Genomic DNA, 15,848 nt, shown 5'->3' on the forward strand with positions numbered 1-15,848 from the left:
CTGGTTCACTCACCTACACTGTTGCACTCACACACACACGAAACATGAAAGTGGGATATAGATAACATGTAATGTGGTGGTGGCGATGGTGGTGGTGGTGGTGATGATGGTGATAGTGATGATGGTGATAGTGATGATGGTGATAGTGATGGTGATAGTGATGATGGTGATTATAGTGATGGTGATAGTGATGGTGATGATGGTGATTATAGTGATGATGGTGATTATAGTGATGGTGATAGTGATGATGGTGATAGTGATGATGGTGATAGTGGTGATGGTGATAGTGGTGATGGTTATAGTGATGATGGTGATAGTGATGGTGATAGTGATGATGGTGATTATAGTGATGGTGAAGGTGATTATAGTGATGATGGTGATAGTGATGATGGTGATAGTGATGATGGTGATTATAGTGATGATGGTGATTATAGTGATGGTGAAGGTGATTATAGTGATGATGGTGATAGTGATGATGGTGATAGTGATGATGGTGATTATAGTGATGATGGTGATTATAGTGATGGTGAAGGTGATTATAGTGATGATGGTGATAGTGATGATCGTGATAGTGATGATGGTGATTATAGTGAAGGTGATAGTGATTATAGTGATGATGGTGATAATGAAGGTGATAGTGATGATGGTGATAGTGATGATGGTGATGGTGGCGATGTCTCCCCAGCTCTCCGTGTGCGGGCGGGGAGGTGATGGGGCTGCAGGTGGACTACTGGGGATGGCAGGGTCCAGACAGGAAGAAGGAGGGGGAGAAGAGGGATGCAGGCCTTAAGAACACCCTGAAGAGCAACTTCCGCTCCCTGCAGGTGAGCAGGCTGCCTGTGGGGGGCGACACCTGCCCGTCCCCCAGCATGGCCATGACCGTGGTCACCAAGGAGAAGAATAAGAAAGGTGAGCTTCCTTTCCCCAACTCTGAACATCAACATTCCTCTTCCTAATCTCTCTGCAAGCTCTAAACAGACAACTCACTGTTTGTTGTTTTGTACACAATAACAGTACTGACCTATGAGGTCTGTGTGGTGTATAATGCAGTACTAGTGAACTCTGTCCCCACAGTGATCTTCCTGACTAAGAGGCCCAGAGAGAAGGATGTGGATTCTAGGAGTCAGGTGATCGATGGCATCAGCAGGTTGATCTGCACGGCCAAGAACCAGCACACCATGCTGAGAGGTACATCACCTACCCTACACTCACCTACCGTACAGCCCAGCCCCATCTATTCTACAGTCCACAGCCACTCAGCCAAGTCATGTGCAGTTCACATCTTTTATGTAGTTCAGCCTGTCTTTTATCAAGTTAACACTGGACAAAAGGCAGCTGCATCTAAAAGCAGATACACATCTAACACAGTAAACACAGCTCAGTGTTCCACATTAGATAACTGCAGCCTGGTGTGGTGTACCAGCACCACCTAGTGGTCATTTGTAGTCCAGCAGGTAGTGAAGTCCAGCAGTTCACCTTCCTGCTCCTCTGGTCCACAGTGTCCATCGACGGGGTGGAGTGGAATGATGTCAAGTTTTTCCAGCTTGCAGCCCAGTGGCCCACTCACGTCAAGCACTTCCCCGTGGGAATATTCGGATACAGCAAGCCCATGTGACCGAGGCTAGCGCCCCAGCCTCATCCCCAGAAGACTGCCAGGCCCCAGCCCCAGCCTCATCCCCAGAAGACTGCCTGGCCCCAGCCCCAGCCTCATCCCCAGAAGGCTGCCTGGCCCCAGCCCCAGCCTCATCCCCAGAAGACTGCCTGGCCCCAGCCCCAGCCTCATCCCCAGAAGACTGCCTGGCCCCAGCCCCAGCCTCATCCCCAGAAGGCTGCCTGGCCCCAGCCCCAGCCTCATCCCCAGAAGACTGCCTGGCCCCAGCCCCAGCCTCATCCCCAGAAGGCTGCCTGGCCCCAGCCCCAGCCTCCAGGAGGTTGTGAGGAGACCCCTCTGGACCCAGGGTTCCTGTGGAGGCCACCCAGCCTCAGAACCTGTTCTCCACACAAACGTTTGTCGTCATCAAAATTCACTGTTGTTTTTTTAGGTTGTTTTTTTAACACACTACAATCGGTACTACTTTGTAAGAGTTTATGCTGCCACCCGAAAAAAATAGGATTCTGTGGTTTTGGAAAGAATTTACCACATTTCAACGATGGCAGTTGTTTGCACTTTGCTTTAGCTTTTTTTACATTTTATTATTTCTGTGAAATCCATTTATTTTGGCTCTATGGACAATTGAGGGGGGAGGGGTGCAGGGTGTGTGTGTGTTGTAGTATGTGTGTGTGTGTGTGTGTGTGTGTGTGTGCTTGCTTGTTTGTAAAGGTGGAATATTGCTGTGAATCTTGTTGGAACTCTAACTCAGTGTGTTGTTTTCTCCCTGAATTAATTTTTTACAAAAAAGTTATAACTTTTTTATAATAACTGAATTTATTACCCTAATCTGCCTTTTGTTTTTAAGCACACTGTGTACCTAAAACAAACCCTAAACACGAGCAACAGTGTGTTCTGGGAAGTAGCTATAAAGAATTTTGCTACAGTATCACACATATAGGACATATTTACGTAACATTTTTGATTAAATCAAACTATTGTCGTGGTGTAGACAGCTGTACATACCCTGTATACAGAACATCAGTGAAGTTACATTTGAGGACAGGTGACAGCATGTGTAGCTGGGAGGGACTGCAGGATGAAGACGTGGAACTGTCTTACAGCCAAAACGTCCAGTTTAACTGTCATGTCTGAATGTTCAGGATGATGCTCTCTCTGTCCTCACCACCTCTCTCTCTGTCCTCACCACCTCTCTCTCTGTCCTCACCACCTCTCTCTCTGTCCTCACCACCTCTCTCTCTGTCCTCACCACCTCTCTCTCTGTCCTCACCACCTCTCTCTCTGTCCTCACCACCTCTCTCTCTGTCCTCACCACCTCTCTCTCTGTCCTCACCCCCTCTCTCTCTGTCCTCACCACCTCTCTCTCTGTCCTCACCACCTCTCTCTCTGTCCTCACCACCTCTCTCTCTGTCCTCACCACCTCTCTCTCTGTCCTCACCCCCTCTCTCTCTGTCCTCACCACCTCTCTCTCTGTCCTCACCACCTCTCTCTCTGTCCTCACCCCCTCTCTCTCTCTCCACTCTGTATTTGGGTTCATACACACCACACTTCCGCTGTCCTAGGAGTCTCCTAATGTTTCAGATGTCTCCTTGTGCCAAAGTGGATGTGTTCTGACCGCGGTCACTTTCAGTCCTTTCCTTCCTAGTAGTTCTGGTTCTGGCTGGTCACATGACCTGGTCTTCTCTCACCAATGCTGGTCTGTTCAGGACACTGTTGTAGTTTCAGGAAGCACAACTGGTCTGACAGGAAACAGACCACTCATTTGGTTTAAGCAAATGTAACACTCTAAACTCAACACGTAGACTAGTCTTCTATGTGCCTCACTCATGTGTTGAAGGGAACATAACTGTTGGACTGTCACAAGTGTATTTTAGTGCTTCTTCAGTCCCCAAGGCCAGACTAAAACATGCACAATATGAACTCATGTCTATGTAGTCTGAACAGTCATAATCTGGGGCTGAACCCATAAGGGGTGGCTTCACTGCACACGCTCGTAGAGTTCCTGCAAAACGTGAAGTCTAGACTTGATGCAGGAATGTGATTAGTTCTGGTGAAGTTTCAGATGACAGACGTGTTTGAGCACAGCCTGGTGTGCAGGTGGCAGTGTTTGATGATACTGTTTGGATAGTGTTACTGATGTGAAACTTTTGCAATAGAAAACTGTTGGAATTTGGGAAAGGACATAGGTTCCTATCTCTGTATCGTAGTATGTTGTGCTTAAATGAAGAATAACTATGCTGGCTTTTATTTGTACCAAACTGTATGTCTATAAAATAGCCTATTGTCCATCACTATTCTGCCCCGTGTTCTAACCTAAAAGCACATCTAAATTTATCTTAAAGATGTAATATTCAGAAGATTTTTTTTTTTAAACATGCACTTTCTTGAACATTTATAGCTCCTTTACCTAGTGGGAATACTTTAGATTTCTTATTGGACTTGTGTCTGCAGGGGAGAAAGTCCTGTCTCCAAGTCTTTAGATGTGTTGACCTCTGACCATAGTGGGGATGGATGTGTTGACCTCTGACCTTAGTGGGGATGGATGTGTTGACCTCTGACCATAGTGGGGAAGATAAGATGCGGCAGCGTTATCGCCTTGTGTGTCTCACAAAACCTCCATAGTTCCGTTGTTCAGTCTGCTCGTGCCACTTCATATTGAAATGTTTAACAGCTACATGACCACCGTACGTGTGTGTACATGGTAGTCCTGCCCTTGTCCTGTTGTGTTGTGTATGCTTTAACCAAGAGACAGCCTGCCCTTCATTACCCCATGAAGACCCCGGCTGAACAGACCCAGCTGGGAGGAGGAGGGGGACGAGGGAGGGACAGACCTCTACCTGTAGAAGGCAGAACTCAGCTAGTGTACTTTAAATGTCTGTGACCTTTGACCGTGTCTGACCCTAACCTAGAGGTAGCAGGTGGTGTTTCACCAACAATTACCAATGAAATGGCCAGATAACTTTGTTAAATATTCATCAAATCTCCATGACAGCTCGTTCATAAGATGTGTTGGACTGTAACTGCTCAGTTCTACAATCAGAAACATAATTCTAGTTTAAACTATGAAACAGGGAAGCTAACAGCTGTTTATAATCAGAGGTACAGGGCCATCTCAATGAGCCTGTGATTTGAAACACCACCCATGTCTTTGCACAAATCTTGTTTTAAATGACATGACAGTATTTTAAAATTTACCACTAAAGAAAACATGGGTTAATCTTTGCATGTTTTACTATGGATGTAAATATGTTTTGTAGTTTGAAGTTTTATATTGTTTTGTTTCTCCATGCTCTCACAAGCAGCTGTGTTTAATAAAAAAAAGTTTAACCATCCATGTGTCATTTATTACAATAAGCTCAAAACAGACTCCAGATCACGTTACGTGAAACACAAATCAGTATCACAGAGCTAGAACGATAACCGTCCATGTCAGTCCACTGCAGTTACTAAACCCACAGTCACAGCTGAGACAGCCTGGGTTCTGTCAGTCCAGCAGGGTTCTGTCAGTCCAGCAGGGTTCTGTCAGTCCAGCAGGGTTCTGTCAGTCCAGCAGGGTTCTGTCAGTCCAGCAGGGTTCTGTCAGTCCAGCAGGGTTCTGTCAGTCCAGCTGGGTTCTGTCAGTCCAGCAGGGTTCTGTCAGTCCAGCAGGGTTCTGTCAGTCCAGCAGGGTTCTGTCAGTCCAGCTGGGTTCTGTCAGTCCAGCTGGGTTCTGTCAGTCCAGCAGGGTTCTGTCAGTCCAGCAGGGTTCTGTCAGTCCAGCAGGGTTCTGTCAGTCCAGCAGGGTTCTGTCAGTCCAGCTGGGTTCCTGTCCAGGTTGTTCTACCTGGCGGACACGGCTGGCATGTTGACATACACCTTCATGGGGGGGAGGGGCTTGATCTTGCGCCCCGCCCAGCCCCCCTTCCTCTGCCACCAGCCACTAGAGGGCCGCTTGCCGAGCCAGCGGTTGGTCCCCGCCTTCCCGATGATGCGCTTGTTGTGATCGATGTTGGAGACGCGTCCCACTGTCACCATGCATGTCTCAAGCACCTGGGGCACAGCAGGAGGTGTGAGTGTGTGTGCATGTCTCAAGCACCAGGGGCACAGCAGGAGGTGTGAGTATGTATTGCCACAGGACGACATCCCTAAATCCTGCAGAGAAACACGGCTGGCTCACCTGGACCTGGCGTTTGGAGGGCAGCTGGACTATGGCTGTACCGTTCACCTTGCGGAGCAACACTCCACTTGTCCCTGAGCAAACAAAACAGCAGATGAAAACAGAGCGAGGGCTGATGTCTGATCAGTGTAACTCTGATGCCAGGGTCATCACCTGCTGCTCTGATGAACCAGGCTCCTCGCCCAGGGAACAGCTCCAGGTTGTTGACCAGTGTGCCCACGGGCAGGGCTCCCAGAGGGTAGCAATCACCCTCATTGGCAGCCACTGGGAGGAGCACAGCTCACATGACAAACAAGCCTGCAGTGCTGTCGCCTCCCTCCTGTTGCCACGGCTACCCTACACTCATAACACTATGATAACGATAGCTAACTGAACATGTTCTGATGATGACGCTTCACAGATGATCCATGCTGCTCACACACTTCAGGAGTGGCAGCCTGAGTGAAGCCTCACGAGGACGCCCTGTCTCACCTGCCATGCGTCCAATCGTCCCGGAGGTCTTGATGAGGTCACCAGCCTGCATGTTCTCTGTGGCAATGATCCAGCGCTTCCTGTTTCCTCCTGCCACCAGCGCGATATCTGCTGACCTACTCGACAACAGGGAGATCACCATGTCAACCACTCGTGTCCTGGCTTCTGTGCACTGGCGGATCCAAAAAACTGGCCACCCCAATCACCCCATGTCCAAATTGTGTTTTTTTTTACATTAAAGTACATTTCATGTATTCATTTATGTCAGTATATTATTGATTTCATTCAATAATATAAAAATTATTATTACTAGGAGGTAAAACCTCACCTGCAGGGGTCATAACGGACTTCTAGAACCTTCTCATCAAAGGCCTTGTCCTCCTTCCCCTCCTCGTAACGAAGCCTCTGGAAGTCGATCCAGCGGTACCTCTGTTTGTGGCCGCCACCTATGCCATGTGTCCGTATCCTACCTGCGTGTCATTACCAATAAATAACCTGCTTCATGTTCCTTTTTTATGTCCTGCTATTTGATCAAAGCACTACGTGAACAGTGGAACTCGCCAGTGTGATCTCGTCCTCCAGTCTTCTTCATGCCCACAGGCCTGATGGTGTACTTCTCTCTCTCCTTCCAGCGGGTTCTGTTCTGCTCCAGCGAGGCGGTGGTGATGAAGCTCCTGCACTGGCCCACTGCCCCCATGACAGCCGCGGCAGGGGACCGGACACTACCGGAGGCGACCATAGTCAGCACGCACTGCCCCGCAGCCTGTCAATGCGACCCGACATGAAGACAGGCGGCTTTTGACGTCTACATTGCACTTTTTTCAGGATTCTGTGGGAGGCTTACAGGTGAAATGTGATGCATGTCTTACCTGAGCAGGGAGCAGGGCAGTGCGGGACAGCGACAACGAACACAAAGCCCGAGTAAGACATGGCAATGCCATGATGATCACTGTTTCGTGGACAAAACTGGTGGTGTGAGGGAGATTCAAATTATTTGCTGTGTTCTGTTGTCTGTTACCGGTATCATGTCTTGTATACACTTGGTAAGTATCTCTTGCTAAGTAGCTAGCTGGCATATCATACGCCAGATACATAACATTAGCAAGCTAGGTTGCTAGGTAAGTTAGCGAGCATCAATATCAAGAAGGCTGACATTCTTTAATTAGCTTTACCCGTTTCCATCAGAATCAGTGTTTTGCTCATTTAGTCATGCACTTAGTTACATTACTATCTAAGTGCAGGGAAATGTTACTCACCTTAAAAGATAGCTATTTCATTGTCTCATTCCACTGTGCCCTTCAGTTGCTCGCATGTTAGGTCGCAAACTGATGACGTAGAGTAAACTTAATCGGGAACCTTTGTTTAGTCAGCCCGGGCAGTCCGATCGAATTTCACCCTAGATCCATTATGTCAATGGGAGTTCATTCTCAGTCAACACATATTGTTGACTCTTTTAAACTTATATTTTTTCATTAATTTGAATGCCTATTATTCGCAATATTTCTACAAAATTCTATGTAGCTTACTCCATAGACATATATATGTCTATGGCTTTTACTCAATCTCCACACACTCCAAATTATCCTATCATACATACGTCATACAGACCCATTGTGTTCAATGTAATAGAAGAAGAGTAAATCTTTAGTAATGTGACACTGTGGCTAAAGAGGATCAATAAAATATGCATAGGTCGAGGCAGCGCACCGCAGACAAGCACCATAGGAGTCAGTTGCAAGCAGAAGTATCGAGTCAAGTTTATTCATAGAGCTCATTTAAAAGCAACAACCGTTGACTAGAGTGCTGTATGGAGACTGCTGAGCCCAGCCTAAAATGTCCAATCTGCCAGGACGTCTTCTCAGAACCAGCAATGCTCCCATGTGGACACACCTTCTGCCTCTCCTGCATCCGCACAGTGTGGAACGCAGACCTGTCTGCTGAAGGCCCCTTCTTCTGCCCGGAGTGCCAGGTGCTGCTCCCCTCAGACCTGACCCTGGAGGTGGAGCCCAGTCTCCAGGCAAGTATGAAGGATCTCTCCATCACAGGGGCATCACTCAGTCAGCCTGCCTCTGCTGGGGCCCCCTCCTCCCCCGCCTCCCCCTCCTCCCCTTCCTCCCCCTCCTCCCCCTCCTCCTCCCCTGTCACCTGTGACCACTGCATAGAGACAGCGTCCGTCGCCATCAGAACCTGCCTCACCTGTGACGCCTCCCTGTGCCGGGCCCATGCAGCGCTCCACCAGCAGAGGGCAGTGCTGCGGAAGCACGTGCTGGTGGAAGTGACCAGAGACCCCCTCTCTCTGAAGTGCAGGGAGCACCAAGAGCAGCTCAAGCTGTTCTGTGTGGAGGAGCAGCTTCCTGTCTGCTCCCTCTGCTTGCTGGTGGGGCAGCACCAACACCACCAGGCCCTGCAGCTGCAGGATGCCAGCACAGAGCTTAAGGTGAGGAGAGCACAGCCACACAAACAGAAAGCTAAGTTACAGTCTTCAGGACAGCAGGTGTTCCTTGACCCTGTGCTCCTCATGGTGCTCCTCATGGTGCTCCTCTTGGTGCTCCTATTGGTGCTCCTCTTGGTGTTCCTCATGGTGCTCCTCTTGGTGCTCCTCTTGGTGCTCCTCTTGGTGCTCCTCTTGGTGCTCCTCTTGATGTTCCTCGTGGTGCTCCTCGTGGTGCTCGTCATGGTGCTCCTCTTGATGTTCCTCTTGGTGCTCCTCGTGGTGCTCCTCATGGTGCTCCTCTTGATGTTCCTCTTGGTGCTCCTCGTGGTGCTCCTCATGGTGCTCCTCTTGATGTTCCTCATGGTGCTCCTCATGGTGCTTCTCATGGTGCTCCTCGTGGTGCTCCTGTGTCTCTCTCTGCAGAAGATGTTGGACACCACAATGACCCAGCTGCTGCAGAGAAGGATGTCAGCAGAGCAAGCCATTAAAGACCTGGAGGCCTTGTACACAGAGACGATGGTACTGTAAACACATAATGACGTATTTTTGACTCAACTCATGTTCTAACCGATCATACTGCCACTACTAAGTAGTTCAGTTATGTGTTCAGTTATTTTTATGGAAGGCAGAATCTATCTTCTATCATGAAAAAGCAACGTAATTTGGAGTTTCATTTTTCCAGAAGTCTACTGCAGCCTTCAGGAGCAGAATCTCTGACAAGTACAGCAGGATTCGAGGTCTGATTGAGGAAGACGAGAACCTGATGGTAAAGATGGTAGACTCAGAGGAGGTGTTCATCTCAGAATGGCTGGAGGCTCAGAGGCAGGTCTTGGAGGAACAGATCGAGGAGCTTGACAGTCTGAGAAGCACCAGCAAATCTCTGATCCAAGAAACAAATGACTTGATCTTCCTACAGGTAAATATTCCAGATTCAAACAAAAGTGAGTATTGAGCATCATAAGGATGTCATGTATAATTATCTAAATGTTTTAATAATTTCGTGTGATGTTTTTTTTAGCGGATCACGGCACATGGGCTTGGGTGAGTCCACATTGTTTAAATTCTCAGATCACTGTACCGGACTCCAGACAGCATCTGACAGCAGATCAAACGTCCGCAGGCTCAACCTTCCCTCTGCACATCTCTGGGGGTAAAAGCGTCTGCTAAGTGAATACTTATTTGACATGACTAGACTATAGCTGCCCTGTGTGCAGGAGACCTCTGGAGCTGCCTCCACTCAGGGAGGTGCAGAAGCAGATCTGCAGCCCTGAGAAGCTGAGGACCATCGAGCGCCTGGTGGACGACCTGACCTTGGCCTTGTCCCAGCACTTCCCACGGATGTGGTCATGTCAGTGCTTTTCTGCTGAGGACAGATCAATGTTTAAATTAAACCAAATGTCGATTAGTTTCTGTTTTTAGAATGTGTTTGGTATTAGCGCCTTTCATGTAAAGAGCAGTTTACCAAGTGCATCTTCACTGTGTACACACAGTAACATGTGTGTGTGTGTGTGTGTGCAGATCTTAGAGCGCTCACCCTGGACCCCAGCACTGCCCACCCCCAGCTGCTGGTGTCCCAGGACAGGCAGCAGGTCCGCTGGGGAACCCAACCCAGCGCTGGGTCCCCGGGCTCTGGACGCCAGGACGCCCAGTACAGCATCCTGGCTCGGGAGTCCTTCTCTACTGGCCGGCACTACTGGGAAGTGCTGGTCCAGGAGAAGCCCTTCTGGCTGATCGGTACAACCACCGGGGCGTCTGGTTCCCAAGAGGGAGGCCCCACCAAGGGGCTCGCAGACCAGAAGAAAGCGTCCTGGTGCATCTACCATGGAGATGGGCAGTACCTGGCGTGCCACGATGCCCAGGAGACCCTGCTGTCTGTGGGGAATAGGGTTGTCAAGCTGGGCATGATGGTTGACCTCCAGCAGGGGGCGCTGTCGTTCTATGATGCCGACACACTGACGTTGCTGCATCGGTTCTGCGTGCCCTGCCTGGAGCCCCTCTACCCCATGTTCAACCCTTGTATCAACATGAACGACCTGAACAGACAGCCCCTCACGCTGTTTTGTCTCAGAGATGCCGATAGGTCGAGGAGCATAGGGGGAGGAGCAGCAGGAACATCACAGTCACCATCTTAGGACTGTCGCCTGATACTACACAATGGACATCATTAACATCATGGATTGTGTGTATTGTCCAGAGAGAGGAAGTAACCAAGTACAAATACTTTGTTACTGTACTTAAGTACATTTTTCTGGTTTCAGAACTTTTCTACTATTTACTTTTCTGACATTTTACTCTCACTTCTTATATCTGTACTTTGTACTTGTTACATTTTCAAGCCAGACTTGTTACTTTAGTTTTAATCTGTATTTGGTGGCATGATCAATATTGTTTGTTGTAGTTTTGCGCTTTTTTCATTTCCTGGCTATCACGCACAACAAACATAACTTAATCTATGAAGCTACCATGGGGCACTGTTTTGTTCTTATTGCACTGTTGTTACATAGTTTCTACACTGTTATTACACTGTTATGTTGTTATTACACTGTTATTATGTTGTTACACTGTTATTACACTTATTATGTTGTAAATACACTTTCTACACAGTTATTATATGTGTATTATGTTGTTATGACACTGTTCTTACACTGTTGCAGAGATGGGACTCTTTGTAACTCTTTGTACTCTTCAATTAGTTGTTAAAAATGTTATGTGATGTAGACGGTGCTCAATAATGATTTACAATCAAATCTACAAATCTCAAACATGTTTATTTATTTTGAGAATATCAGTATCCTGTAAATGAAGGATCTGGATTTCTGTTACACAAATTGGGTCTTATATGTCTTAGGACATTTCATCGTTGTGTATCTCTGCAGCTAATGATAACACAGTTGTGTTATCATTAGCCGTCAGATGTTAACATGAAGCTCGATTACAAAACATGAATCAGAACTTTGTCTTCTGGCCATCAGAATGTTATGGTTAGTGCCACCCTGCTAGGATGCTTGCATGTTCGTCTTGATCCAGCTGAGATAGTGAGAGATGCGGGTGTACACCCCAGGCTTGTTCTGCTGGGCACAGCTGTCCCCCCAGCTCACCAGCCCGTAGATTACATGAGTACCATTCGAATTACAGGTCAGAGGACCACCAGAGTCACCCTGCAGGACAAAAAACGAACAAAACTCAGATAAGAGAACTCAAGCAGGCAACAAAGAATGTTTAAGAAATAAATCAAAATGGGTTTTAGTTAAAACCCTAAACTTCAGCTTTCCCCTCCCCTTCCCTCCAGCGCCCTCCCCCCCCTGCGCCCCATCCTCTTTAGCTGACCTGACACGAGTCTACTCCCCCCTGCAGGTAGCCGGCGCAGAACATGCCCTGGTCCAGGACGTTGCCGTAAACGGCCTCCGAGGAGCAGCTAGTCTGGCTGATCAACAGCACATCTGCATCCAGCAAGTTAGTGGAGCCGTAATCCGCTTCAAACAGAGGGAGGGGGAGAGGAGAGACAAGATGGTGGAGAGATGACGAGGATGACCAGGAGCAAGAACAATGAAGTTTATCTTTTGAAACTGTAACAAAGCACACTCCTGTGGTTGAAATGTGCAGTGTGGCGACAGTTCAGAAAGCGCCAGGCTATGTGGGTATGACAAACGTGGCTTCACAAACACAGTGGTTCAGTAGCTTACAGTCCTCTGTGGACCCCCATCCAGATATGCTGCATTCTGTCCCATCAGGCAGTGGACCCAGAGGCAAGCAGGCCGCCTTCACCAGCTGGCTCTCAACAGCACAAACTCCATCTTTGGCTTTCAGCTTCAGCAAGGCTTAGGGTCAGAGTATAGACATCCCATGAGCCACAGCACCACAGAGCTGCTGCAGCTGGGCAGCTTGCTGTTATCTCGTCTTGTTTCATCCAGAAGGGATACCGGTAGATGAAGGTGGTTACTCACCTATGTCGTTGTACACGGCTGACGTTGTCTCGCGGTAGTTCTCGTGCAGGATGGCTTTCTCCACTGAGACGGTCTGCTCCAGGGGCTCTGGTGTGTCCAGAGTCAGCCCCCCCGCCACCACCTGCATGGAGTTCTTCTTGTCTCTGCTCAAACACACGCAGCAACAAGCACAGGACAGGCTGAGGAACGCAGCAACAAGCACAGGACAGGCTGAGGAACGCAGCAACAAGCACAGGACAGGCTGAGGAACGTAGCAACAAGCTCAGGACAGGAGGAAGATGTGCAGGGTGACCTCACGCCTGCACCTCGCAGAGCTTCTGTTCCCACTACACTAGACATAACGCTCACATGCAGTGTCCGGCCGTCAGAGCCCAGCAGCTGTCGATGAGAACCGCTCCGCAGATGTGGCGGTAGGCCTGGGTGGATCGGGCCGGGCGGACCTGCAGGGACAGCTGCCAGGGTTGGGCCCCTGGGAGAGCCTTCAGACCCCCGTAGATGCGATTGATGGCCCGCTTAGGCTGCGGCTTACCACAATTGGAGAACTTCATCCCAGAGGGAGAGGAAGTGGAGGGGAGGGGCTTGGGGGAGGAAGTGGAGGGGAGGGGCTTGGGGGAGGAAGTGGAGGGGAGGGGCTTGGGAGAGGAAGTGGAGGGGAGGGGCTCGGGGGAGGAAGTGGAGGGGAGGGGCTTGGGGGAGGAAGTGGAGGGGAGGGGCTTGGGGGAGGAAGTGGAGGGGGGGGGCTTGGGAGAGGAAGTAGAGGGGAGGGGCTTGGGACCTGGAAGCATGAGCAGACGGGACACCATTAGTGCTCTTTTAGATTGTGTTTAATGGTTTTAGGTGGTGTCTGTGGGGCTGGCGTCAGGACGACCTGGAGGAGCAGCACACTTCTGGACGCTGCAGTGGCTCCACCTCAGCTTGCGGCCTCGTCTGACGAAGCACCACGGCATGGTGTCCCCGTCTGGGTTCCTGAGACATGGAGACACACTGTCAAGCTGCGCCATGACAACCGAGCACTGTGTGTGTGTGTGCGTGCATGTGTGTGTGCGCGCGTGTGTGTGCGCGTGTGTGTGCACCCCTGTTCCTGACCTGCAGAAGTTGTGAGGACCCAGTCCTTCAGCATCCTCGTAGGAGCTGAAGGGGTTCGTTCCTCTGCTGAGGATGAAATGAGAGTTCCAGTAGAGACACTCATCCCCGTCGTCTGTCTCACTCACCATCCCACGATACGACTCCCCATCATCCCTGTAGCAGTCGTCTGGGCCTGGAGGGACGGGCTGTCAGGCATAAGCACTCAGGGGGAAGAAGGGCAGCTTCAGGACTGAAGGAGCCAACACTACGCTGTATTTACCGACATGGCAGAAACGTCCGCTGAAGCCAGTGGGACAGATGCAGTCGAAGTCCAGGTTCTCTTTGATACAGGTTCCTCCGTTCTTGCAAGGGTTTGGATTACATGTCGCAACTGTGGGACGTGCATGGTTACAGACAGAAACACTCACTGCAGACCATCACAGAAACACTCACTGCAGACCATCACAGAAACACTCACTTCAGACGACTCTTCTGCATGAGCTCTCCTCCTGTGTCTCTACAGAATGTGTCAGAGGAAGTCCTACCTGTCAGACAGCTGGGCGGCTGGAAGGGCTCCTTGCACTTGCACTCGTAGAAAGGAGCAGTGGAGGTCAACACACACTCGCCGCGCCCACATGTACCCTTCTTGCAAACTTTGGGTGCTGTGAGAACATGCTAGTTAGGTTCATCTATTGGATAGATATACTCTATAACCTTCCAAGGCAGATTCAATAGCTTTATTTATAATGTCGTTGCTGCTATTGTGTATATTCTACATGTTGCATCCCTTTTTTATAATTCTGTGTACACAGTTACCAGAATGGTTGAATTTCATTTGGGATCAAAGTGAATACAATTAAAAACAACTCAACAGCTTAGCAGCAGGAAAGAAGGTCATTATCTTGAAATAATTCATGAATACAAATCTAGGTGTGTTTCAAACCTTTCTCACACCTCCTGCCCTTGAAAGGCTTGGGGCAGTCACACTTGAAGCCTCTCTTGCCCCTCTCCTCACACACGCCGCTGTTGAGGCAGGGGTCAGGGCTGCACCGGCCTGGAGCAGGAAGGGGAGGAGCAACAGGAGAAAGAGGCAGCCTCTAAGTTTGTAGTCTTCAGTTTGTAGTTTGACTATGCAATTGTGTAATACTGAAATCTGAGGCAAAAGCTTTAAACATTTGATCTTAAAATACAAACATTCTGGGACAGGGTTATTCAGATTCTTGAGGAGATTTTATGCTACAAGATTCCAAGGGACCCACTGATTGTATACCTTGGATTGATACCTGATGACATAATTCAAAAGAAGGACATCTATCTATTTAAAATCCTTGAAATTGATATATTTTTTGAAAATAAATGTTTCACCATCAAGGTCTTGAAGCTTGAGAATCCAGTCAGTATTCGGTTCATCATCGTCATCGTTGGGGTCCTCAGCAGGCTTGAAAAAAGGGTCTAAAAAACATCTGAGCCATTAAATAGATCTCTCTGTTTTGATGAATACTTGATGCTCAATGAAACATGTCTATTGTGTAAGAACATGAGTAAACATGTTTACCTTCAACTATATCTTTGTGTCTGGGGAGTTTCCTGCCCCGTTTCTCGCCCTGTCGGTCATTTTTTTCGTGCTTTTTGTGGCCGTCTTTTTTCAACTGACCAAATAAAATATTTTATCTTGTGTGTACAGTGTGTAGCGACTTTAATATTGACTGTAGGCACTTCATTGAAAACAAAACAGCACATGAACACACATACACCTTACAGATTATCAACTATGATGGTCGCTCATGAGAAAATATATATTGAATTACAATCATCTCTAACAGAGCTAAACAAAGAGCACAGGTGTCATATGCCGATGCATACTTGTGAGGATCAGTGACAGCACGTACTTGAGCTGGAAGAATGAGCACCAGGAGGAAGAGAAACCAGACGATCAGCTTGGCTCTCATGGCGGCAGTGAGACAGTGGGCTCTGGATCAGCAGCTGTCCTGTCTCTCCTGCTGTGTGGGCTGACTAATCTTTGACCTTCGCCTGGAGGAACAGGGTGCCTTGGCATCCAGGACTCTCACCTGGTTTTATTGATTTCAACAGTCTGTCAGAGTTGCTGTTTGTTTTCACTGATCACAAATATTAGCTGTCATGATTACTAACTAGCTACCATACTACTTT

General features: G+C 48.7%; 4 protein-coding genes across 6 annotated transcripts in view; 2 read left to right on the forward strand and 2 right to left on the reverse strand.

Moving 5' to 3' along the window:
• The window catches only part of LOC146268678 (phosphofurin acidic cluster sorting protein 2), a 47,238-nt gene extending 42,297 nt beyond the window's left edge, over nucleotides 1–4,941 (forward strand). For both annotated transcript variants that reach the window (XM_084708991.1, XM_084708990.1), the window contains exons 22-24: nucleotides 686–909; nucleotides 1,075–1,188; nucleotides 1,500–4,941. In XM_084708991.1, coding sequence (XP_084565117.1) covers nucleotides 686–909; nucleotides 1,075–1,188; nucleotides 1,500–1,615 — 454 coding nt within the window. In that variant the 3' untranslated portion in view covers nucleotides 1,616–4,941. The remainder of the gene's footprint in view (nucleotides 1–685; nucleotides 910–1,074; nucleotides 1,189–1,499) is intronic.
• mrpl2 (mitochondrial ribosomal protein L2) lies at nucleotides 4,932–7,564 on the reverse strand. The gene is made up of 8 exons (XM_084708992.1): nucleotides 7,493–7,564; nucleotides 7,106–7,202; nucleotides 6,798–6,999; nucleotides 6,565–6,706; nucleotides 6,237–6,352; nucleotides 5,919–6,029; nucleotides 5,766–5,839; nucleotides 4,932–5,638 (listed from the first exon to the last, which is right to left on the reverse strand). The coding sequence occupies exons 2-8, from the start codon at nucleotides 7,175–7,177 to the stop codon at nucleotides 5,429–5,431; spliced, it is 927 nt and encodes a 308-aa protein (XP_084565118.1). The 5' UTR covers nucleotides 7,178–7,202; nucleotides 7,493–7,564; the 3' UTR covers nucleotides 4,932–5,428.
• A 479-nt stretch (nucleotides 7,565–8,043) lies between these two features.
• LOC146268680 (tripartite motif-containing protein 14) lies at nucleotides 8,044–11,207 on the forward strand. 2 transcript variants are annotated; one of them, XM_084667004.1, is made up of 6 exons: nucleotides 8,044–8,673; nucleotides 9,094–9,189; nucleotides 9,353–9,586; nucleotides 9,689–9,711; nucleotides 9,885–10,018; nucleotides 10,189–11,207. In XM_084667004.1, the coding sequence occupies exons 1-6, from the start codon at nucleotides 8,044–8,046 to the stop codon at nucleotides 10,800–10,802; spliced, it is 1,731 nt and encodes a 576-aa protein (XP_084523130.1). In that variant the 3' UTR covers nucleotides 10,803–11,207. The 2 variants fall into 2 exon arrangements, with proteins under 2 accessions (XP_084523130.1, XP_084523128.1); XM_084667002.1 differs by lacking the exon at nucleotides 9,689–9,711 and having other exon boundaries at nucleotides 9,353–9,615; nucleotides 9,888–10,018.
• Nucleotides 11,208–11,419: 212 nt separating this feature from the next.
• Nucleotides 11,420–15,719, reverse strand: LOC146268681 (factor VII-activating protease). Its single transcript, XM_084667101.1, has 13 exons — nucleotides 15,569–15,719; nucleotides 15,235–15,328; nucleotides 15,045–15,131; nucleotides 14,623–14,733; nucleotides 14,225–14,341; nucleotides 13,960–14,070; nucleotides 13,701–13,872; nucleotides 13,483–13,580; nucleotides 12,963–13,389; nucleotides 12,615–12,757; nucleotides 12,354–12,488; nucleotides 11,998–12,143; nucleotides 11,420–11,828 (listed from the first exon to the last, which is right to left on the reverse strand). Exons 1-13 carry the CDS (start codon nucleotides 15,626–15,628, stop codon nucleotides 11,667–11,669), a joined length of 1,863 nt encoding a protein of 620 aa, XP_084523227.1. The 5' UTR covers nucleotides 15,629–15,719; the 3' UTR covers nucleotides 11,420–11,666.
• Nucleotides 15,720–15,848: the final 129 nt, after the last annotated feature.

The sequence above is a fragment of the Hypomesus nipponensis genome, chromosome 11 (assembly GCF_054491055.1).
Source record: "Hypomesus nipponensis isolate SF chromosome 11, ASM5449105v1, whole genome shotgun sequence".
NCBI classification, from domain to species: domain Eukaryota; kingdom Metazoa; phylum Chordata; class Actinopteri; order Osmeriformes; family Osmeridae; genus Hypomesus; species Hypomesus nipponensis.

Excerpts from the sequence above, each read along its gene's own strand:
- mrpl2 (XM_084708992.1), bottom strand. The coding sequence starts at position 7,177 with ATGGCATTGCCATGTCTTACTCGGGCTTTGTGTTCGTTGTCGCTGTCC. Across the intron at positions 6,707-6,797 it reads TGGAGGACGAGATCACACTG|GTAGGATACGGACACATGGC; the intron begins GCGAGTTCCACT and ends AATGACACGCAG. Across the intron at positions 5,639-5,765 it reads CCTCCAAACGCCAGGTCCAG|GTGCTTGAGACATGCATGGT; the intron begins GTGAGCCAGCCG and ends GCTGTGCCCCAG.
- LOC146268680 (XM_084667002.1), top strand. The coding sequence starts at position 8,044 with ATGGAGACTGCTGAGCCCAGCCTAAAATGTCCAATCTGCCAGGACGTC. Across the intron at positions 8,674-9,093 it reads ATGCCAGCACAGAGCTTAAG|AAGATGTTGGACACCACAAT; the intron begins GTGAGGAGAGCA and ends CTCTCTCTGCAG. Across the intron at positions 10,019-10,188 it reads CTTCCCACGGATGTGGTCAT|ATCTTAGAGCGCTCACCCTG; the intron begins GTCAGTGCTTTT and ends GTGTGTGTGCAG.
- LOC146268681 (XM_084667101.1), bottom strand. The coding sequence starts at position 15,628 with ATGAGAGCCAAGCTGATCGTCTGGTTTCTCTTCCTCCTGGTGCTCATT. Across the intron at positions 15,132-15,234 it reads ACACAAAGATATAGTTGAAG|ACCCTTTTTTCAAGCCTGCT; the intron begins GTAAACATGTTT and ends GATGTTTTTTAG. Across the intron at positions 14,342-14,622 it reads GGGCAGGAGGTGTGAGAAAG|CACCCAAAGTTTGCAAGAAG; the intron begins GTTTGAAACACA and ends ATGTTCTCACAG.